The sequence below is a fragment of the Paroedura picta genome, chromosome 1 (assembly GCF_049243985.1).
Source record: "Paroedura picta isolate Pp20150507F chromosome 1, Ppicta_v3.0, whole genome shotgun sequence".
Taxonomy (NCBI): domain Eukaryota; kingdom Metazoa; phylum Chordata; class Lepidosauria; order Squamata; family Gekkonidae; genus Paroedura; species Paroedura picta.
In genome coordinates, this window is record NC_135369.1 from 62,887,095 (window position 1) to 62,911,490 (window position 24,396).

Here is a 24,396-nt window from a genome sequence, read left to right on the forward strand (position 1 = left end):
TATAGTCCGCCTTCCTCCTTGGACTCGAGGCAGATCACATGATAACTAGAAGCATTAATCAGGGAGAAGAGAATAAAATATGGGATTAGATGTTGTCCACAGAAACACTGGTAAGCCCGACTGTTTGACCTGCATACATAACCCCAAGGCAAGCCTGATCTCATCAGATCTTAGAAGAAAAACAGGGATGGTCCAGGCTAGTATTTGAATGCGAGAACTCAAAAGAACATGAGGGTCATGACATGGAGGCAGGCAAAAGCAAACCACCTCCAAACATCTCTTGCCTGGCTGCCAGGCAATCCAAGGATAACAGTGTTTTATTCCAGCATACACTTTTGTAGACCAGAGCCCACTTATTCAGATGCAATATTATGGGTCCTCACTAGGTATATATGTTTGATATGAAAAGGGTCATGAGACATGAAATTCAGTAAGCTCAAGCCAAAATATAGTAACATAAGATTCAAATGTAAATCAGGAAGACATAGAGATCATCCATAATAATAATAAAGATGAATTCCTTTAGTTTTGCAAAATGCTTTAACTAAGCATGTATAATGGATAGGGGGTACACTGCTGAGTAGTAGTGTGTGCACCTAAGATCTTGGGGTACTTGCAGACTGTAAGCTAAATGTGAGCAGACAGTGTGATGTAGCGGTAAAAAAGGCAAATACAGTCTTGGGTAAGCTGACCATCTGTCACGACTTCTGGGGGACACTCCCGAGTCCCACCAGGGTCCAAATGTCCCGCTAGCTGCAGCTAGCTGCCTGCGCCTGGAAACTTGGCCAGGATGTGCACCCACGGTGGGGGAAGGAGCCGAGGGGAAAGGGCTCTTGCCGGGGGGGAAGTTTGGTACAAAGTCCTGCTTTTCCTGTGAGCATGACAGGATGAGACCTGTGTGCTCGGGAGGCAGATGCACCAGATGGATCCTTGCAAGTGGCGACGGTGAGCCCAGTCGGAGGGAGGGAGAGAGCACAGCTTGGCCTGGGCCACCACCTCCGTCCACGTGACCTTCAGGCCAGGCTGGCCCCCTTTCGGGATGGTATCCCACTTTACCTTTTTAAAAATCTTTTCACCTTAGTCTTTGGCTGTATCAACAGAAACATCACATCAGAATCGCAAGATGTCATAGTCCCACTGTATACCACATTGGTCAGACTGCACCTGGAATACTGTGTGTAGTTCTGGAGGTCTCACTTCAAAAGGGACATGAACAAAAGTGAAAGGGTGCAGAGGAAAGTTATGAAGATGATCTGGGGCCTGGGAACAAAGCCCTACAAGGAAAGACTGAAGGACTTAGGAATGTTCAGCCTCGAGAGATGGGACATGATTGATCTGAAAAGTGGTCACTTGAAGGAAGGTAGGGAATGGTTCCTGTTGGCAGCAGAGGACAGGGCCCACAGTAATGGGTTTAAACTACAGAGAACACTACTGGCTAGATATCATGAAAGAAAATTCACAGTCAGACTAGGTTAGCAGTGGAAACGATTGCCTAAGGAGGTAGTGAGCTCTTCCTCACAGGCAGTCTTCAAGGAGTGGCTGGACCGAGACTTATCCTGGATGCTTTAAGCTGATCCTGCATTGAGCAGGGGGTTGGACTAGATGACCTGCATGACCCCTTCCAACTCTATGATTCTATGATACTAAGACAGTTAACACCCATAATAATTATGGGATCCCACAGAGGAGATGGGGAGTAAGGAGACGATAAAAACATGACTGCACTTGTTAATTTACCACAGGCACAAACTGTTTTTGCCTGCTGCTGAAGTGGGTCAAGACCATCTAGTTTAGTCCAACAGTGTAATTCTTAGCTGAGTTAAACCCTTCTAAGCCTTTTGACTTCTTTATCACATCATTCTCTATTACACTGTAATTCATCTTCACTCTAATGAGAAACATGGATAATAAAACTGTAAGGAAATAAATACAAGCAATGGGCCTGAAAAAAGTATCACTCCTAGCTGCAATCCTAACATGCAATTTGTGATATGTTTAGTCCCAATTACTACGTAGTCAGCCTTCCACAAGACTTAGCCTCCACAAAGCAATGTGTTTCCCTTGTTTCTCAGTGCCAATACAGCACTATACCAACAAAAGGAATGAATGTGTATCCCACTAAGGGCTTTTCTAAATGGGAAATTAATTAGAATGCTTCAGTGCTTTGCAAGTAGAAACAGAGGCAAAGGGTCTGACAAGTGTTTGGCTAGAAAATACCATTTATAAACAAAGCTCACTTCAGAATTATTTTACAGTTGCTGCCAATCAAAAGAAAGAACATACTTTTCCTCTCAACAGTGAACACACACACTCACACACTTCCCAACCACTCCTGCTGTTTTGCTTGTGTTAATGGTGACTGTTGCTCAAAAGCAAGCAGCGATTTTAGGATGCCTTGCCCTTGCTTGCTGAGAGGCATAAATGGGTATGAACTACACTGATCTTGTGTATTACAGTACTCTTAAATAGCTGTACTTAGCACAGGAGAAGCTGAAATAATACAAACAAATAATATCCTATACTTTCAACAAGATCTGCTTTGAATTCTGAACAGTCACACTTTCCCCAGCAGTTGTGATACCACATGGACAACTGACACAACAAGATGGCTAATAATTGGTGTCATGGAACATCTACTTGTTGCAACAGTTATTTTGCATGTTGGTCATGGTAAGGAATTAGCCAACTTAAAAAAAAAAAAAGGCCAACATCTGCTGATTAGGGCTACAAGCTAATTTTGGCAGTAGTTGCACATATCCTGTAACTGGAGAACAGCAGACCTCTACAATGCAAAAATTTAAGCAAAGACAGCAGTATCCTCCAAAAATCAAGCACTCTATGAACTTCGACCAACATCCTTGTCAAGGAGAAAATCTATATCAAGTCACCCAATGACTGGCAAAAGAGCAACTGCTGTATACCTCAGTGAACGTGTCAATCCAGTGTGCTGCAGAGGTGAAAAAGGCAAACTGTATTAGTGATTAATTAGAACGGGATTGAGAATAAAACAACCGATATTGTAATGCCCCTGTATAGATCTAACGTGCATCCTCATTTGAAATACTGTGTACAGTTCTGGTCACCATATCTCAAAAAGGACATAGAGGTGGGAAAGGTACTGAGGAGGGTAACCAGGATTATTCCCTCTGAGGAAAGTCTGAAGAATCTCAGACTTTTCAATTTAGAAAAGAGGGGACTAAAGGGAAACATGACGGGTTTATAAAATTATACATGGGGTGGAGAGAGTGGACAAAGAAATTTTTCTCCCTCTCCCAAAATACTAGAACTCATGGGTACCCAATTAAACTGATGGGCAGTAGGTTCAGGCCAGACAAAAGGAAATACTAAAATGTGGAATTTGTTACCAGAGGATGCAATGATGGCCACAGGATTAAAAATCTGTAAAGGGAGATTAGATAGATTAATTGTGACTTTTTCTCACGTGCCTTAAACAGACCATGCCAACCATTACCAAAAGCAACAGCCATCTGAAAAAATAAACTCTTGTTGATAAAAATAAGAGCTGGGATTCTCAGGAGGACACTACATTCTGCAGATTCCATGCTGTGTGGGATAACAATGGAGGAAGTGCCTTGCTCAGTCAGACTATGACTGCAACCCTAAACTAAGTCAAACCCTTCTAAACTCACTAAATTGAACAGATGCCGAAGGGTGCAAGTGACTGTGCTTAGAACTACACTGTACAGGTCCATCTAGTCCAGCATTCTTACTCCAGCATAGGACAGCAAGAAGATTCTGGAAGTTTAGCATGGAGGTAATGAATGTCCTTAGTTTGTCCCAGAACATCTAATAAATGGAGGTCTACTTCCTCTGAACACAGAGTTTCCATTCTTAACCATTATAGCAATCAGCCATTGATAGGTTTTGGTACATCTCTCTCATTCTTTTTTAAAGTTATTTTTACAAAGTTATTTAAGCAACGGGCATCACTACAACTTGTGTAAATAAATTCCATTATTTAGTTAGTTAGGTTACGTGTGCAAAAGCATTTCTTTCTGCTTGTTCTGTGCAAGCCTTAAATTCTAGCTCACTGGATCAGTAAGAATACATAATAGGTGCACTATTTTTTATTTATTTTGTTTTTGTGTATTTGTTATTTATTTTGGGATTCATATCCTGCCACTCCCAAATGGCTCATTGCAGGTCACAATATACATAATAAAGCCTCCAACAAAACCCACCATTAAAACCTGATACGATACAGCATAAAACACAACAAGTGGCGATAAAAGGACTCCTCCATACACACACATGATTCCAATCTAGTAATGCCTCAGGGATAAAGGGAATGAACCAGACATTAAGGTTGACCTGGGGAGGGGCCCTGAGATTTTCCTAGTCCTAGCCTCAACCAAAGACCTGGCAGAAGAGCTTCATTTTACAGGCCCTGCAGGGCTGAAGAAAGATGTAGAGAACTGGATTGTGCCCAGAGGAGGCTACGAATATGGTGAGGGGTTTGGAGGCCAAGTCGTATGAGGAAAGGTTGAGGGACCTTGGTCTGTTTAGCCTGGAGAGAAGATGACTTAGAGGTGACATGGTAGCTATCTTGAAATACTTGAAAGGCTGTCATATAGAACAGTGGTCCCCAACCCCCGGTCCGGGGACCGGTACCAGTCCGTGGATCAGTCAGTACCGGGCCGCAGCTCCTCCTCCCTGGCTGCTGCCTTGGGGGCTGCCCTGCCACTCTGCTGCCAGCTCACCTTTGGTGTTCTCCAGCGGCCACCAAGGCTGGGGCTCCCCCTCTGCGTGGCACTGCGTGGCACTGCGCAGCTGCTGCTGGCAGCGCCCCCCAGAGGGTGGTGGGATGTCAGGGGCACCGGTCAGAAAGCAAGTGGAGCAGGGGCTCAGACGGGAGCAGTGACGTCCCTCGGCAAAAGTCTACCCTCTCGGGCCTCAGTAAAATTGTCAAGCGTTGACCAGTCCCCAGTGATAAAAAGGTTGAAGACCACTGATATAGAAGATGGAGCAGAGTGGTTTTCTGTTGCCCCGGAGGGATGGACCAGAACCAATGGGTTGAAATTAATTCAAAAGAATTTTCAGCTAAACATCCGGAAGAAGTTCCTGACAGTTAGAGCAGTTCCTCAGTGGAACAAAAAATAACCTGAATGCAGTAGGCCTGCAAGACACTGTGGCACAGTTTAACTTTAAATCATTGTTTATGACGTTTGGTAGGCATGAGAGTTTGCTTTTAGATTCATGAGTAAATCTGCAGACATGTATTTCTTCACTGTTCCAGCAAACCTAAAGCTTCCGCCATGAGAAGGTTAATTGATAAATCAGTGGCTTAACATAGAGAATAAATCCCACATGGAACGAAGTTTGAAACAATTATTCTTCGGAATGCACAGAGATGTCTAATATCATGCCTTAGGAAATTAGGATGGTTTAAGAAAGTAATGTGAGGCTCATGCAGTTGTGACTATAACACAGCGACCCTAAAAATCCTGACTCTCTCACCTCAGTTGCAATAAGACTATTTTCTTTTCTGAAAAGACTTGGTAAGAATTTTAGAAATAGCATTTCTAAAGGTACAACATATGCTTTTAAATTTAATTTTATTCACATAGAACTAAGTTTGAATCCAGTGGCACCTTTAAGACTAAAGAAGTTTAATTCTGGGTATAACCTTGTATGTGCCCGAAGAAATGTGCATCTGAAGAAATGGTCATGCACATGAAAGTTGATACCCAGAATTAAACTTGGATGGTCTTATAGATGCCACTGGACTCAAACTCTCTTCTGTTGCTTCATACCAAAATGGCTACCCACCTGAGTCATCTACATACGCTAATGTTTTCTGCATAACTGTGGGTTTGGTTTATTTAATATGTTCAAGAGTAACTAGAGTGGGTTTAAAAGACAGCATTGAAGGGCATTGGTTGAGATACATTGTTTTCAGTAAGACCTGGGATAAACTTTTGCCTCTCTAATTAGAAAACTGGTATCTGTTCAGAATGATTGGAGACTGATCATTCTTTACAGCAGCGGTCCCCAACATTTTTATCACTGGGGACCGGTCAACACTTGACAATTTTACTGAGGCCTGGGGGGGGGGGGGAGATAGTCTTTTGTCAAGGGACGTTGCTGCCGCCACCTAAGCCCCTGCTCCACTTGCTTTCCTGCTGCCCGCTGGGAGGGCGCTGCCAGCAGCAGCTGCACAGTGCCACGCCGAGGGGGAGCCCCAGCCATGATGACTGCTGGAAAACACCAAAGGTGAGTTGGCGGCAGAGTAGCCCCCGAGGCAGCAGCCGGGGAGGACAAGGAGGAGCTGCGGCCTGGTATCGACTGATCCACAGACCGGTACTGGTCCCCGGACCGGGGGTTGTTTCATGGTCAATATGTTATTTTAAAACAGCCAAAGAGACTTTGAGTTTCCATGTCTCTGTTTTATGTTATGCACACACACACGCACACAGCAATAACTCTGGAACTTATTTATTTACTCAATTTAAATCGCCCGCCACTTCCAGCAAGCTCTCATAGCGGGTTATCGATAAAACCCCAATAAAAACATACAATTAAAAAAAACCTATGGAGGCAGCAGCTCCAAAATCTCATGATCACTAGCTGTTGTCCAGGTGCCAAGAGGCCTCCGAGTGCCAGTTCACCACACACAGCGATGGCCAGCTGGTGGAGACTCTTTTGGTCTCTAGTTCTCCTCTATCCTCATCTGCTCCCGCAGGTCCCTCAGCTCTTCCGGGAGCTCATTCCAACAGGTCAGGGCCAGGACTGAAAAGACCCTGGCCCTGGTCAAGACCAAACGAACTTCCCTAGTGACAGGAATCACTGGCAAGTTACCACCTGCAAAGCATAAAGCCCTGCAGGGGGCATAGGCAATAGGCATTCCCTCAGATCTGTTGGTCCCAAGCCGCAAAGGGCCTTAAAGTTTTAAACCAAAACCTTGAAACGGAACTGGATCCACTTTACCTGTAGAAGCAGTCATTTGTGACTTGGGAACCACTCATCTTGGACAACTGTTGCCTGAAGGATGTTAGCTAAAAAGTTATTGGTCCATCACATGGAATGCAGACTAGAGGACATATATGAGAATGGAGATTAAATCTGATCAAAAATGTGAGTTAAAAGCTTTAATTTTTCCTTGGCAGATACTTGTTTTAAACTTGGGATGAAACTACTCTTAAAATCATATTATCAGTAAGACAGAAGTCAAGCCACAGTCAATAACTCTGGCTTTTATTTGAGAAGAAAAGCACAAAATATTCCTGATTAATAACAGTTGAAGAGGAAATGAAGCAGATCAGAGTGGCAGAGTCAGTGTGGGATTGTTTTGGTTTCCTTTAAGATGAAAGACAAATTAGAATACGTTTTCCCCAATTATCCATGATGAATGTAACAGCTGAAGCATTCCTTGCCTTAACTAGTCCCCAGGAATTCCTCCTACCATAAAAAGATTTTTACCATCATCTTGTGGGGGAAATCCATGTGGGACTAAGCTGTGAGCACAGCTGAACACCTGTTTGGACCACAGGAATTTAGAAACCATTACAGAGGATGCAAACAATGAATTTTTTTCCTCTTTCCCATGTTTGCAATGGCAGACAACAGCTGCAGTCATTATGTGGCAGGATTCATATGGAACTGCCCAAACAACACAGTTGAAAAGCAATCATTAAAAAAGCAATTAAAATACATTTAATTTATGACAGTTTATTTATAAAACGCTATAAAACTGGTTTGAATTAACTTTAACAAACATGCTTAAGAAGCTCTTCAAACTGAGGCAACTTCCACACACTCATTTGCCCTGGGTTTAGAGGTGCTGGGAAGTGGACTTCTTCACTGCACTATGCATTTGTATATCTCCTGGCAATGCTTTCATACATGCTTTGCTCCAATATTTTTGAGAAAACTGCTGCAAAGCATGAATGACTGCTGTTTGGGTGGGAAAATTCAGGGTTTCCTAAGCACATGGCTGCATGTCCAGAGCTTCTGGATTTAAAGTGCAGATTGTGTAACAGCTCTGGTTGCTATAACAATTGGTTTGCAACTGACAAGTTAGTGGGCATGCTCATTCATAAAACATTTTAATTCCTAAATGGAAACAATTCAAATCAATGAATTACATATCCTTCATTGAACTCAATCTGCCAAGGTTGTGTGCGAGAGTGATGTGGCAGCTAACACTGGACTACAAACCAGGTTCAAATTCTCATTGGATGACTTGATGTTCTCAACCTCTATCACAGACTCACAGTGAAAATAAAATGGGAAAGGAGATGAAGTGTTCTCGGCCACCATTCCACATTCCCTCCTAATAGGCTTCAGATCCTCCTCACCCAGTTTTGTGTGAATGTCCAACATGACAGCACAAACTCATCCACAATAACACCATTAACAAAGGTTCAACCTTTCCCTGTTAACCAGACAAACCTTAGTTGAACAAGCTAAAATACAAGAGAAGTTAATGTAGTATGAAAAATCTTGTGCTAAGCAGTAACACAGAATCAGTATTAAACCCAAAATGTTTCCTGTTAAGAGAATTTCCAACTTAAATGTGTGTATAATGTGGGAAGGGAAATTTCAGCAACTCATTCAGAAACCTGTTATTGTCTAAAAGCTACTTTGTTCAAAACTTACCACTCTTGGCTTATCCAGGGTCTGTAGAAAGGCTGGACTCTGATCCAAGGATCGCTCTGGATCACTGGAAATGTCCTCCTCCGACTCTTCCCAGGATGAGGAAAAGCCAGTGGAAGAAGCAGAGGAAGAAGATAGTTTTCTGATGGGCATATTTTGGGGGTTGCTCTCTCCTGCTTCACCCTCCTCAGTGCCTAGGTCAGTTACAATGACTGCAGGGATGCTGCTGCCTCCTCTATGGCAGCCCTCCCCTTCTCCCAGAGGTTTCTCAGGTTGCCCTTCTGCTTCTGTCAATGGTGGCAGCTGCTCTCCAGGTTGCTTCCCTTGGAGGCCATCTCCACTGACTTCTGCCATAAGTTCGGAAAGTGGCTCAGAGAGAGCCAGTGGCTTCTTTAGGGAGTCTGCCAAAACCAACAGGCAGCTGCTGCTGCATTTGCCCTCCTTCTCATCAGTCTTAGCAGAACAATGTGGGATGCCTGCCTCCGGAAGCAGCTCTCCAAGGGGCAGCTCCTTAACCTCCGAGCCCTGCCCTCTGTCAAAGCTGCTCCTCCCCTTCTGGGCTTCCAAGAAGCTGGGATCCATGGAGAATCTGTTTGTCCCATCCATCCCCTCTGAATGCCTCCCATCATCTTCTCTGGGCTGCCTCCCGCTGCTGAAGCCTATTGACACCTGAGCTCCTTGGCACCCACTTGCCCCATCCAGCACTTTGGAGTTCTGCCCCACAGGGGACTGGCTCTTGTTCTCCTCCAAGTCCTGCCTCCCACTAGACCCCATCCTTCTTGGCTTTGCCAAATTCTGAGCCTTGGATATTCCCTTTGCGCTCTCCATCTCATCCTGACTTTGCCTCTTTGAAAATACATCCTCTTCTGCCTCATCTGAACCTGGTGCCTGGGACAATCTGCTCCCCTTCTCTGCCTCTTTTGACTCCTGCCCTCCAGAGAACCTGCTGCCCATCTCCGTTTCCTCTGGCCGCCGTGCACTGGAGAGCCCGTTTTCCATCTCCATTGTGCCAGGTGCACCAGAAGCGCAGCTGCTCTTCTCTGGCTTGTTCTGGGCACCCTGGTCCCTCTCCTGTTCCAACGGGCACATGGGGCTCTCTGGACCTTTCCTCTTCTCTGCCGCTGCCTCCTCCCTCCTGGCTGGGATGCTGACAGCTCGCTGGGCTGGCCAGGCGGGGCTGGGCGAAGGCGACCTCCTCCTGTCGGGACGGGGGCTTTTAAGGAGGAGCGCGGCGGCCCCGGAGCTCTGCGCCTGGATGTGCGCCTCGAAGAGCCCCACTTTCTGGGTCACCTGCACATTCTGCAGCTCCCGCTGGAGGATCCGTGCCGAGCCCGGGGAGGGGGACCGGCTTGGCGGGCTGGTTGGCAGCCCTGGCCCTAAGCGGTTCGCCCAGCTGGGGCTGATCAGCCGTCGAGGAGAGCCGCGAGCGCCCGCCCTGTCTTCGGCCGCCTCCGCCTGCTCCGCCGAAGGGAAAAGGAAAGCCGACCCGGCGGCGGCGGCGCTGCTACTGCTGCTCGGGCTGCTGCTGCTACTGCTGCTGGAGCCGACGCTGCGCCTGGGCAGCGGGCAGTAGCTGCTGTGCCTCTCGCTCCCGCGGACCAAGGCAGGCAGCACCTGTCTGCGCCGCAGGGGAGGCGTCTGGCTCCTGCCTCCGCCGCGCTTCTCCTCGTCTTCCTCGCCACTCTTCATGATCACTAAGCTGTTGAGCGCGTAGCAGGACACGGCCATAGTAAGGGGTCCGGCCGCCGGGGGACAGGCGCCGCGTCCTCCTCCTCCGCCGCGTCCTCCTTCTCCGCGGTCAGCCTCTGCCGAGCAGCCCACGTCCTCTCCGGGCCAGCAGCGACAGCGGTGGCAGCATCGCCCGGGGAGCACCAGGCGCGCAGGGACGATAAGCTGGCCCCGGCCCGCAGCTCCATAAACAACTGTGGGGAGAGAGCAGAAGGAGACAGAGGACAATGAGCGCGGGAAAAGCCAGATGGCTCCAGCCCGCGTGCTCATTCGCTGCCGGGTCCCGGAGCTCGGCCAATGGCGGCAAAGCTCGCGCTCCAGGGCCGGCGGGGAGGCGGAGTGGAGGCCGGTCGGGGAAGCGTCGTCGCTTCGCCGCCAGGCACCCGCACTTGGAGCCCTTGCCTCGACTCCGGCTTGTGGAGTTTTAAATGCCACAGCAGTAAGCGAAGCTTTAGGTCTCGTCCCATCCCGGTCGGCTGAGGTAGGGACCCCCCTGAGTTCTTATCTAGCCTCCTTTAGAAACAATCGAGTGCAAACAACCCAGCCATCATTACCCCATTAGGGAGCTTCGCTATAAAGTGAAGCGCGTTTTTTAAAAATGGTAAACATTTGTTTAACTGAGGCTGGGAAAATCAGGCTACGAGTCATCTCAGCTCAAGATACTCTAGCCTTTGTTTTAACTGTCAGGGCGCGGGCTGAGAACATGGCAAACACCTTAAACTGTAGAGTTATTCTCTGTATAAGTAATTGTGGTCACTAGCTGATTGAAATAATAGGATTTATTTTCTTAAGTCCAAGCCCTTCCACCTTTCAAGACATGCTGGCTGAAAAGAAACCTATTACAGATTGCAGAAATGCTAGCAGGGAACCACAGCGTAAGCTTGTTTTTAATGTTCTGTCTTGTTTAAAATAGAGAGGAATAAGAAGGGCTACAAGGAAGTCCAGTGAACCTCTCAATAATGGCAATCAGCCCACATACACAGAGCCTTTCATATGCCTGTAAAGTCAGTGGCAGAACCATCAAATATAGTGGTTAGAGAGAGTAGGGACTGTGTCATTCTCTGTCACAACATCTCCGCATTGTTATTGTTACAGGGATAAAATGGAGGTTGGTATAAACATTTAATAAATAAATAAATAAATGACATAAGCTGCACTGAGTCTCCACTGGGAGAATAAGTGCAGCACATATATCTAAATCACATCTGTTTTAGATGCAGGAAATCTCAGGTTCAATCCCTGAAGCTTTCAATTAAAAGGATCAGGTCATAACTGATTTGAAAGACCTCTAGCCTGAGACCCTGAAGATCTCCTTCCAATCAGAGTAAACAATGACCTTGACAGACCAACTGCCTGGTTCATTATAACGCCATGCAACTTCATGCAGCTAAGAAGTGGCTTGGAGGAGGTCAAGGAAATTCATTCTGGACTCACTTGTAGGCCTTCAAGGAGTGGAGATGGCACCTCTAGTCAGCTTGGTGTAATGGTTAAGAGCAGCAGCTTCTAATCTGGAGAGTTGGGTATGATTGCCCACTCCTCCACATGCAGCCAGCTATGTGACCTTGGGCTAGTCATAGTCCTGTTAGAGCTGTTCTCACAGAGCAATCCTGTCTCTCGGGCTCACGGGTTATATGTTGTGGGGAGAGGAAGGGAAGGTGATTTTATCATGCTTTGAGACCCCTTTGGGTATAAAAGTAGGGTATAAAAACAATCCTTCTAACCCAGATAACAGGCCTTAAGAAAATGACATACCATGGGGAACAAGGCTGGGTCTGGAAATTTATCCATGAAACTGAAGAAAGTAAAGGGTGGGGGCAAAGGCCTTTGGGAGCTGAACAAATTTTAAATGTATGTGGAAAGGAAGCTTTTCTGTAAGGAAGGAGTGAGGGTTTGGGAGAAGGGATGATAGAAGCTTTAGGACTTAAGTGATTTGAGAGACTGTAGAAATACAGGCTGGCAGAATTGGCAGTCCAATGGATCTATGCAAAGTGAAATCTAGGCCCAAATGACACTGCTAGGCAAGAAGGACTTCTCTGTGCAAAATTCTACATGCCCAGTATCTCGTATCTCAAATGGGGTCCCATAGTGGTTTACATCATTCTCTTCCATTTTAGCCTTGCAACACCCTTTGAGGTTACTTAGACTAAGAATGTGTGACTAGCCCAAGGTGAATGGCATGCTTCCATGGGGGGTTCAAACCCGGGTCTCCCAGATCCTAATCCAACCACTAAGACACACTGGCAGTGGGTCCCCCAGCCACTGTAAATTATTGCTATCCAGTATCAATGCCTGCCAGAAGATCTGCAGCCTGGGTGACCATTGAGCTGGCATACAAGTGTTGCACATGTGGCAAAACTGCATGAATAGCAGAACAGTTTGAATGAGACTGAGTCTTATGAGAAAGTTCTTCATCCCTGCCAGCAACAGATTTATAGCCATAAAGAAGCATGGCAAGGCTAAGGAAAGCATAGCTATATAATAAATGCCTCTTTGTACTGGAGGTGAGGAAAATGGTCAGCATATGGATATGCATGAATCACATACAAGTAGCTTGGCAAGTCTGCAACCTCTCCTTGTTACTACCTCTTTAAAAAAATTAAGAGTTTGAGCCCTTTCTTATATGCATTTGTGTTATGTCATGTATCTCAGGGGTAGTCAACCTGTGGTCCTCCAGATGTTCATGGACTACAATTCCCATGAGCTCCTGCCAGCATTTGTAGTCCATGAACATCTGAAGGACCACAGGTTCACTACCCCTGCTGTATCTGGCATTCATACCCCCTGCTTACTGTGAATTTAATCTTTTTTATATTGCGGATAATTCTGTGTATTATATTTCTCTGTATGCCCACCTACATGAGCCCACGGGGAGGGTGGTATATAAATATAATAAATAAATAAATAATTATTATTTGTGTCTGCCTTCTCATATGGCCTCATGTGACACACACTGCCATCCTAAGGTGAGTTATACCCTTCTAAGTGTCCTAATAGAGACTTGGAGTTCAAAGGATTTAGAAGAATGCAAATCTGCTTAGGATCACAAATGAACCAACCAATACATGTCACTGTTTACAATAAATTTTGAAATAGCTAGGCAACGTGATGAACCCCAGGTTGGGTGTATATGATTACTATTAGCATCTGGGCCAGCTCTCTAATTTCAGTCTTTTGCTCACTTTAGTTGCAACGTACAATGTATTTCTGAGTAAATATGTGCAATATTGGCTTCTACAACATGCAGGTCTTTTCTAATATCAGATATACTTTGCCCAAATTTCTCTTGTCCAAAGTAAGAGTAGATAACATGAAATGAGAGTGATTTCTCTGCATAATAGTATGTACAAGCTTTATGCATTGTTACTCCTATTTTGGCAAGGTTCTTCATTTTGCACTCAAAAACAGCTTCTAGCATTTTCATGGCAGACTCAATACAGGGTGGTTTGCCAGTGCCTTCCCCAGTCATTACCATTTACCCCCCCCCCAGCAAGCTGGGAACTCATTTTACCGACCTCGGAAGGATAGAAGGCTGAGTCAACCTTGAGCCGGCTGCTGGGATTGAACTCCCAGCCTCATGGGCCGAGCTTTCAGACTGCATGTCTGCTGCATTACCACTCTGCGCCACAAGAGGCTCTTTACAAAAGTTTAGGCCACAATAAATTTGTCAGCCCTTATGGTGCCACAATGCCTTTGTTGTTTCTGGACAACAGCTTTAACTTGTCTATCTCTGTGGAATACTCAGCTTAATTTGTACTATAGTGATGCTGAAATTTTTTTAATTACTTATTTATTCAAACATTTACTAGCCACCTTTGTACTATGTGGACCTCACAGCAATTTACAATGTAAAATGTTTTTATAAACGGTTGCTACCAAACCCATTCCAGCAAAAATAGCAGAGTTTGTATTGTTTCAAGTTCTCTAAGGCTAAAAGTCCATCTTGTGAGCTGGCTATTGTTCAGGATTTTTGCAGTAGTTTTACTACACTACTGGACTACCCTCCTGTAACCACATAACTGAATCTGTAGAGATATGCGTAGACCTTAACCAAGAATATCCTTGTGTTTCCTATTGTACATCCATGTACATATCTCTTGTAGCCTCTTGTGTTACTGCCTATTATATCTTAGAAAATTAATTATGCTTGTAAAATATAAGGAGTTTGCATATGTTGAATATGGTACATTTTGTTTTGTTTATTTCATTTGTACACACACACACCCATTTCTCCCCCATGGGAACCCCTAAGTGGCTTACTTCTTTCTCATCTTCTCCATGTTATCCTCACAGCAATTCTGTGAGGTAGGTTAGGCTGAGAGAGCATGACTGGCCCAAGGTCACCTAAGCAACTTCTCTGGCATGAGTGGAGATTTGAATCTGGGTCTCCCAGATTCTAGTCCAACATTCTTAACCACTATGCCACACTAGCTCTCTTTGTGTATATTTCTGGCGATCAGACAATCGGGATTTGGGGGACCTAGCTTCAAATCTCCACTCCAGAATCTTGCCGAGTGACCTTGGACCAGTCTCAAAACTAACTCACTTCACATATTTGCTGTGACTAAAATGTAGGCTACTCCAGGTCTCCACTGGGGAGAAAAGTGAAGTATAAAAGAAGTAAATAAACTTCCTTTGAATTGCATCTATTGTTATTACTTTATGCATCTGCATACTGTTCTACAGGGACAAGCTACATGTCTTGATATCTAATGTCTACTAGAATTCCGGCATGGATCGTTGTTACACGCAAAGTACTGCATTCAGATCCATCTATGAAGCCTCCCTGCTGTTTCTGTGTAGTGCTAGCATGCAAGCTAGCTGTCTTGGTGGTACCTGCACAGCCCATTAAGATTAGAGCTCATTTTATGGAAGCATGGAGTGTTTCCAGATGTGGACAGAGGCAATGTGTGTTAGATATTTTGTAAGCAGGCTGGAAGCAGCCATCTGTGTTTATGTACAATCTAAAAGCCCTTTGATAGATGTCTTTCCCTCACGATCCTGGGCAAACAGCTGACGGCTGCTTCTACTAGAACTCCAGTCTGAGGGGAAGTGCTGGTGGAGCCGTAGCTTTTAGATACCGCCACAAAACATAGCAGCCACCCACTATTTACCCTGGGATTTCTGTTTTTCCCTCTCTCCCAAGTCCAGCCTTCAGTGGATTTTGCCCCACAAGGGGAGCTTCTTTCAGACGCCCCCTGGCAAACTAATGTGCATCTGAACCCTAATTGAATTGTTACGCCAGGGTTGCTCTTCAACAGAGCAGAGAGGAGTTGTGTTGAAACTGCAGAGTGAAACTTGAGAAACATACCTTGTGAAACTTTCGGAAGGGCAGCATTGCTAAGTCAGTTACAGTCCAAACAACAGGGATCCTTGGGACACTTGTCAGGGGCAACCAGAGGGTTTTTGGTAGAAGCTACACTTCATGCTTCAGGTGAAGTGGGCTCTGGCTCATCACGTAGGGTGGCACAAGACGACCCTGAGTCTTGAAGGGGCACACGGCTCCGTGATCGGGACATGTTGTGCCGCCCACGACCGAGCCCAGCCTCAGCCCACACTGAGACGGTCCCAGGAAAGAGCGATCCCCTCAGGGCACGGGACGAGACGCCGAGCACAGGCACAGAGGCCGGCCTTACCTGTTCTATGGAGACCGATGCACCCTCGCCGTTCACATCTCCTCTGAGGGAAGCGCAGGCATCAAGGTGCTCCGACTGCCAAATACTCCCGACATTCTTTCTTCGTCCAGAGCTGTTTGCTTTCTTTCCCTCTCTTGGCGGAACGGGTTTGTTTTTTGTTTAAGTGGATTATTCAGCTGGCTGAAGCGGGAGCTTTCTTTTGCTCACTGATGTGCCGCTTGTTTCCTTGCTTCTCTTTCCCAGCGCCACCCTTGTCATTCAGCGTGGCGTTTTGTTGAATGTGCAGGAGGGGGAAGCAAAAGAGAGAGAGAGCGCGAGCAGGGAGGGGGTCGGAAAGCAGGAAGGAAGTTGTGAGCCTGTCTGGGGTTGAACTCAGCGGAACAAGTTTCTTTGCTTGTCTTTTTTTCTCTCTCTCTCTTCTCTATCGCTTGGCAAGACCGCTGGAGGGAAACACTTAAAAAAAAGTTTCCATTGTTCACTAGCTCAGAACAAAATCTGCTCCAACCTTTGTGGGTTAAAGATACCGCCATCCGTTTTTCCACTCCTCGCTCGCTCTTACTATGTATAACTTACTGCAACTATTTAAAAACGTATTTAAAACACCGTTTTAAACAAGATCCCAGGGTGGGGCTTCTACTGGGGCAGCCGGGCTGTCTCCATCCTGAGGCACCAGTAAGGCCTATGGAAAGTGGGTGGGACGGCGATTGAGCCCAAGCAGGTCTACTCTGAAGTAAGTCCCCTTGGGTTCAATAGTTTACTCCCCTGTAAGCGTGTGTAGGTTGGTGACCATTCCCCTGTAGAATGCTGGGAGAAATAGCAGTTGGCATTATCTGGTTCTCCTCCACTAGGAAACTAAGCAAATTAAATTATTCTTCCTCTGCTAATCCCCCCAGGTCCACCTGACTCGTGTTTTCCCCTTGTGTCAAACTTTAGATCTTAAGCCCTTTTCAGGCAGGAATCCTCTGCCATGTGTTCTGTAAAAGAGATGCATCATGTCAGCAGTTTTTTATGCAGCTTCTGATAAAACTACTGAAGTCTTTCTTTGAGTGCCTAAGTCAGTGGTCAGGTATTTTTATATGCAGGGCCAGTCCTAACATTAGGTAGAGCTAGGTGGTGATCTGTATTAAACAGCATTTGCTCAGCAACTCAGAAGGATGACAGCTTGTTAAGACACTGGGAACTGAATATACCTTTTCTGTGGTGAAAAACATTTACATTCTTATTCCTGTAAAAAGTATCCTGGGGTAATATGTGAGAAAACCCACTAATTAAATGTTTCATTTCAAACCAGTGTATTGTTTCTCACCCACAGTCTCAGGACAGCCTCCCAGGTAAGCATCTATAGGTTGTGGCCTACAAATATGTATGCCACTAACACACACACAATGACTCCTATGGAGTATGATCCACTTGTGGCACAAAGCCTATTTGGGGGTTTAAGAACTGCATTAAGATTTATGTTGAGACATGTACTGAAACACACATCTCCACCTTAGAAAAACTCAGCTTCCTCTGATTCTTTTAAATCTGCCTTGTGTATTCTCACAAAAACTCATGTGTTGCATGTTGCTTTCTGAGTTTATGTGCATGACCAAAGTTGCATGAGGCAGTAGTAAATCACAAATTGTCCTGTCGAATAGGACAAATGTAGGATTTCATAAGGGGAAGAGAAAATGGTGGGAGGCTGAGATGAGATGTACAGGGCAGAAGCATTAAAGGCAAAGAAATGAGAAAATTTCTTGCCCATACATTATCATTATCTTTAAATCTGGAGCCCTCTAATTTTTTGGTCCCTTTTTACCACCAGAGTGCTTAGCACAGGTACAAGATAATCTGAATACTATAAAAAACACAGGGAATGTGAAAACAGGAAGTGGAAATTTCTTGTACTTGCTCTGTCAATACTTGTTTGTAACAGTTAGAGCACTGATTGCCTCATACCCATGGCCCTCATTTCCAATCAGACTTGTCAGAGTTTAAGAATGGGCATTTGTAGAAGTGCTGCCTGAATCTACTTGTTTGGGCTTGCACAGAACAACTGGAGCAGACCGTCAAACAGGTTATAGATCAATATTGATACAGGTATGTAGTGTTTTGCAATGTAATTGTCTTTAAATTGTTGATCTGGTGTTGTTTGTCCACTGTAATGATGGGATCATATTAATGTAAATCAGTATGTTTATTCCAAAATATGCCAGGATGTGACTGGGCCATAATTATTTTCCTTTATTTTGTCAGTAACACGTCTCTGTTAGGGTTGGAATTCTGTTGTTATAGCCCGCCTGTGAGAAAATAATCTGACAGGTATATGTTTGTGTTAACTGTTGTACTGTCAAGCTGCTTCTGATTTATGATGACTCCATGAATTAATGATCTCCAAAACATCCTATTGTTAACAGTCTTGCTTAGGTCTTATAAATTGAGGGCTGTGGCTTCCTTTATAGAGTCAATCCATCTCAGGTTGGATCTTTCTGTTTTCCTGTTGTCGTTATTGTCTTTTTCTTCTTATAGTATGACCATAAGTACAATGGCCTCAGCTTAGTCATTTTAGCTTGGGGGCGGGAGTGTTTCAGGCTTGATTTGCTCTAGAAACAACTTATTTGCCTTTTTGGTAGTTTATGCTATCCATAAAACTCTCCTCCAACACCATATTTCAAATGAATCAACTTTCTTCATGTCAGCTTTCTTCATTGTCCAACTTTCACACCCATGGTAACGGGGAATACTATAGTAAGAATGATCTTGGTCTTGGTCACCAATGACACATCCTTACACATAAGAATCTTTTCTAGTGCCTTCATAACCATAACTTTTCATAACTCACACAGTGTAAAGCTGTGCTGTGATCTATGAAACAAGCTAATTTTCTCCCAAAATTCTCTTGTATGTTCAAGTAACTAACATAGGTTTGCAATGTATCTCTACCGCTGCTTCTTTTTCTGAATCCATTTTAAACAACTGGCATTTCTCATTCCATGCATGGTAATGGTTTTTATTGTAAAATTTTGAGCATCACTTTACTTGCATGAGAAATTAATGCAGTAGTTCAGTAAATGCTGCAGTGGCCCAATAACTGCTGCAGTCTTTGAAATCTCTGTTGTTTTTTTACAAATTTGGAATGTAGATTGAGCATTTTCAGCATGATGGCCATTGTTTTATTTTTCATATTTGGTGGCATGTTCTGTTAAGATTTTGATGGATTCATTTATGTGGTTTAGAATAGTTCTGCTGATATGGCATTGATTCCTGGTGCTTTGTTTCTATCAGTTGCTTTCAGTGCAGCTTTCAGTTCACTTTCTAAAACTATACGTTCTTCCTCAAAAGAGTCTTCTTTGACGGAATCCATCATTCTTTCATCTCTTCTGTATAGCTCTTCAATGTCTTGTTTGCATCTTTTCTTTATTTTGTTCTGTTCAATTAATTTTTTTCCATGCTTATCTTTCAGCATGCCTAACCATGTTTTAAATCTCCCTTTGATTTCTTGGATCTTGTCCTGCCTTTTTTGTTGTTATACTGGTTATTATAATAGTTTGTTTTGTCTCTACATACAAGTTGCTGGAACTCTTCATTTAGATTTTGATTTTATTTCTGTCATTTTTTTACGTTTGCTTCTTGTCGATTCTTAGTGATTTTCAAGAGTTTCATCAGTCAGCCATCAAAGCTTTTTATTTCTTTTGACTACAGGATTTGTTTTTGCATGTTCTTTCTTGATAATACCTCTGTGAATTTAGTAATACAAATCTGTTCATTATATTATCTTTAAACTCCTCAGGGGGCCTATGGAGCATGCTTAAGCAGATCTACTTGGAAATAAGACCCATTTTATTCAATAGGGCTTTCTTTCATGAAGGAATGCATACTTTAGGACTACTTCACCTATTATGGGCCATATGTAAGTGCTGCAGTCTGTAAGCAAAGTTACACTCTTCAATGGACTTAGAAGGGCATCACTTAAGAGGATGCCTGACTTCAACAGGAAGGATCTGAGTGCATACTTTTCACTCTCTCAATGTAATTAGTTTGTCATAACCTCACTGACTTTTGGCTGCCTTGTGTTGTGTATTTATTAAGTGTTAAAGTGAACACAAGATATAGGGTATCACTATAACAAGTATTAAATTATGTATCATACATGGACTCAGGAAAGGGGGGGACTGTTTGTAACTCCCTGTTCATCAAGCTCTCAGAGGCAAACTTGAGTTTGCTGCTGCATAAGGACCCTAGATCAAAGTAGACATGACCATGGTAGATGTGTATGTTTGAATGAGTCTGCCCTAAATAAGCCTGCTGTAATGGCATATTAAGTTGGATAGGGTCTGAACTCTGGAGAAAAGGAGTTTGTATAGGGGAAGGGAATGGAGTATTTTGTACTTGTCATGTTCCTCCTCATTGTTGTTTCTGTGTGGGGCTGGGCAGCACTTCTTGGATTGCTTGATTTGGACCTAGCTGACAGTAGGAACCACTGTTAACCAACACTGGCTGGGTCCTAACTGAATGGCCCCATAGGCACTGCCAGCACTACTCAGCTTACTTCCAGCCCCCAGTGGACCTCCACAAACATCCCTGGTATGTTGAAGGGCCAATTTACTCTAGTCGTACCCTGCAGGCTGTAAACAGGAAACCCCATAAACTAAGGCAAGGCTACATGCCTTCTATTGTTGTCTTCCACCAGTGACTGAAAACCTTTTTTGTTTGGTTTGGTGTACCCCCACAAACTCTTACTATCCGTCATCCCTGATTGTGTGCTTTTATGTGATTATACTTTATATGTTATGTTTTATTTGTTTAAAATATTTAATATATATTCATACTTTGAATGCTGTTATAGTGTTTTGAAATGTTTTGATGTTTGCTAGGTAGAAATGGGGCATAGAGATGTTTTAAATAAATAAATAGCCTCATTTCTTGACATAACGTTCTCTCCCCCCCCCATCACACAAACCCATCCAGGTTTTGCACATCTGATACAGCAGATGAGGGCATGGAAACCTGTTTCCACATCCATGTTTTTAAAAATCAGAGCCTTTGTTTGTAATTGACAATGACTGAAATCACAAATGCTCTCAGCTTATTAATTCAATTGATTCCAATGACTTACTAATTAGTAGGCTACATTATGCACTTATAAATCCTGTAGTTACATTGGAATCTGGGGAACATGAAATATTTTGTAACATGTCTTTAATGTATTTAGGATGTGGCTGATGCACAGCTGTGCTGTGGCTTGCAACTCAGCAGCATGCTTTCCTTCCTTAGGTGAAGCAGAAATAATTACATTAACAGTAGCTATAGGAGCTGAAAAGAGCTGTTTGTGCCCTCACCTGTCCCTGAAGCTGTAAAGGAATGGGACTTATTACCAAATAATGTGTTTATAATCCTGATCTAGTTTATAATCATGAGTAGTGCCAATGTGTATTTAAGGAGGAAAATTAATACTGTCCACATTCACTATTAAGAGTTCCTGAAAATGTTCTCCCTTCCAGTTGGCTGTCATATAACCATAATGGGACAGTGTTGTCTTCACTTTAAGTAATTCTTAGTACCCCAAGAAAGAGTTGTTTTCGAAAGTCTGCACTATGTCATAGAAGGAAATTTTCTTTGTCTCTCATTATTCTTGGCACTATTTCATTCCTTCTGCTTTTGTAACCCCTAATAGACGTATATTTTGTGACACTGTTAAGACAATCCACAGTACCTTTTTAGGGATGAGATGAGCAGGAAGTCACATGAAATGCTGTAAAAGTTTCCACTCTTGGGCTCCATGGCCTACGCACTTTAGAAAAACAGGGAGGGGTTAGGAAGGGGGAACCACTCTGTAATTTTAGACACAAAGGGGGAAGGAAGGTAGGAATTTGTTACATTTAATTTAAATTAAAACGTTAGCAGGCATGTGTGGATAAACCTGAAGGCCCCGGGCCTTAAATATTAAATTGTTAGGGTTTGCCACAATACGTTATATACACAACAACAGATCTTTATCTCAGACTTTATGTTGGTGAAACAGCTTTGAAAATGTGTAGCAGATGTTTAAAAAAATAAATGTATGACTTATTATTAATCTCAAAAAGCAACAGAGCTATGAAAATAACCTTAAACGGGGTTGCTGGACAACAGTTTATTATCTGTATACAATACCTCTTATTGCCATGCAACGTATTACAAAAGCCAGCAGATCCAGGATTTGACATGAATGCTGCAGTACAGTTTTCTTAGCAGCTCACCAGCCCTTAAATGTCAAGCAATTGTTTGAGTCTCTGGAGAAAGTTCGCCCCCTCCCTAGAAAGCACTATTATCTATTGTTATTATAATAATTACATTTTTATCCCACCCTTCCTTCATGGACCTCAAAGTAACAGAGATGGCTACCCATTCCCCATTTTGTCTTCATCAAAACAACCACTGAGTGAGTGTGACTATTTCAAGCTTACTAAGGGAACTTCATGCCAGAATGGGAACTTAAACTCAGGTCTCCATGGTCCTGCTGCTGCTCTGGCACTGTGACCATGCTCAGAACTAAAAACAGAGAGGGGGATGGAAGCTACATACTCCTGAGCATAAATACAATTGTACAACTAAACGCATGCAGTAAATATGTATTTACAAGAGAATACAGATTTATTGGACTTGTTAGCTCATAGCTCAGAAAACATCTCACAGATGCTTGAGTGCTCTATAAGTCATATAGAGTGCTCTATAGCCACAAAAGTATCAGGAAACAGTGACACAGTAGGGATTAGGGTTGTACCCAGCGGTGTCCGAATTGGCCATTCCAGGCTGACGCAGCCAGCACTGCGCCATCTGGGGGAGGGGAGGCACAGGCATCGGTGCATAACTCAGCGCACACAAGCAGGCGTGGCGCTGGCTGCGTCAGCCTGGAACGGCTGATTCAGATGCCGCTGCGCACAACCCTAGTAGTAACCATGTTGTTGCCTGACCACAAGCAGAATCCATTTTGTTTCTGCCAGTCATAGGTCACTTAGGGTACACCTTCACCTAGACAAGAATTTAAAATAACCTGGGATGGGAATTTGTACCAGCTCTCTCACAAAGGACATTCTCAGATATCCTACATACAGAAGGCCTGTTACTGATTCTGGGTGATGCCCAAAATCTATTGACTTTCAGTGTTAGTTGTGTTATATTCCACTGAGATAGCTATGTTAGTGTACTGGAGTGAAATCAAGAGTCTTGTGGCCCCTCAGAGACTCAGATATATTGAGGCATAAACTTCAGTGATTTAGAGCTCACTTTATCACATGCATTTTAACCCACACTCACAATTTTCTCCTCTAGGTGTGTATGTCCGCTGTCTGAGAGATCAAGTTATACGTTTGATAAAGTGAGCTCTTTATGGCCTTTAAGGTGTCACAAGTTTTTGTTTTCCTTTTTAGACTGTTAGCTTTGTAAGTAGATGATAATAGAAGATCTCTGGAAAATTTTGACATTCTGGAGGAATTCATACTGACTGTGTCAACTTTCCTTGAACTGAGATGATTAAATTAGTGTTGTTTGGTAGGAAACTCTGAGAACAGAGTTAAGGGCATTGTCACCCCAGCCCTCCACTGTACTTCTCCAGCTGGGCCACAGGTAGTCTCCAGAGGACACCATAAATATACATGCACAGCAATATATGACTTTCTGATACCAGATGAATTATTATTGTTGTTGTTGTTGTTATTATATTTAGATTTGTTACTCGCCCCTCCCGGAGGCTCGAGGCGAGTTACAGCATAAAACCCCGAATAAACCCTTACGATAAAATCCATAAAATCCCAATACACAATAATACACAGAATAAAATAATAAGGCAGATGTGGCAAACCAATAATGTCTACACAAATTACCCCAGATAACCCATTCTAAAGGGGTGGTGGGTAATGGGAAACAGAGGGTGCTGATTACATTATGCTACTGCTGCCACGGTGTTTTGGGGGGGGGGCGATCTTCCTTGCGGCCCAGCCTCATCCAGCAACCTGGCGGAAGAGCTCCATTTTACAAGAAGATCTAGCCCCCCTCACAAATGTGACGGTTGCGTCTGTCATCTGCCCCCTCCTTTTCCCTTCTTAGTGGGTGTGGAATTGGGTTAGTTATATTGAATTTTGCTGCCATTCTTGTCTTCACTTTTGTATTAATTGTATTATGTTTTATGGTGCTTTTATTGTTTTAGGGGACTGGTTTTTATGTGACTCGCCTCGAGCCTCCAGGGGGAGGCGGAATATAAATTAAAGAATAATAATAACAATAATAATTAACCACCATGTTCTTTGTTAGCCTGGTTTCCTTTTTCCACTGACCAATCCTAGCATAATTGCTTTTTCCATTGAGTTGGATCACATGATATGGCAAAACTAAGTGAGCCAGAGTTCCATGATTTTGCCTACCAATGATATATCAGACTTTATGCGCTGTGATATTTCCT

At 43.8% G+C, this 24,396-nt stretch overlaps 1 protein-coding gene across 2 annotated transcripts in view; it reads right to left on the reverse strand.

Moving 5' to 3' along the window:
• ITPKB (inositol-trisphosphate 3-kinase B) overlaps positions 1–16,349 on the reverse strand; it is a 93,661-nt gene extending 77,312 nt beyond the window's left edge. For both annotated transcript variants that reach the window (XR_013231510.1, XM_077340876.1), the window contains exons 1-2: positions 15,978–16,349; positions 8,620–10,538 (exon numbers count right to left, since the gene is read on the reverse strand). Coding sequence is in view for 1 of the 2 variants with exons in the window: in XM_077340876.1 (XP_077196991.1) it covers positions 8,620–10,344 (1,725 nt within the window). In the remaining variant the exon portion in view is untranslated. The remainder of the gene's footprint in view (positions 1–8,619; positions 10,539–15,977) is intronic.
• Positions 16,350–24,396: the final 8,047 nt, after the last annotated feature.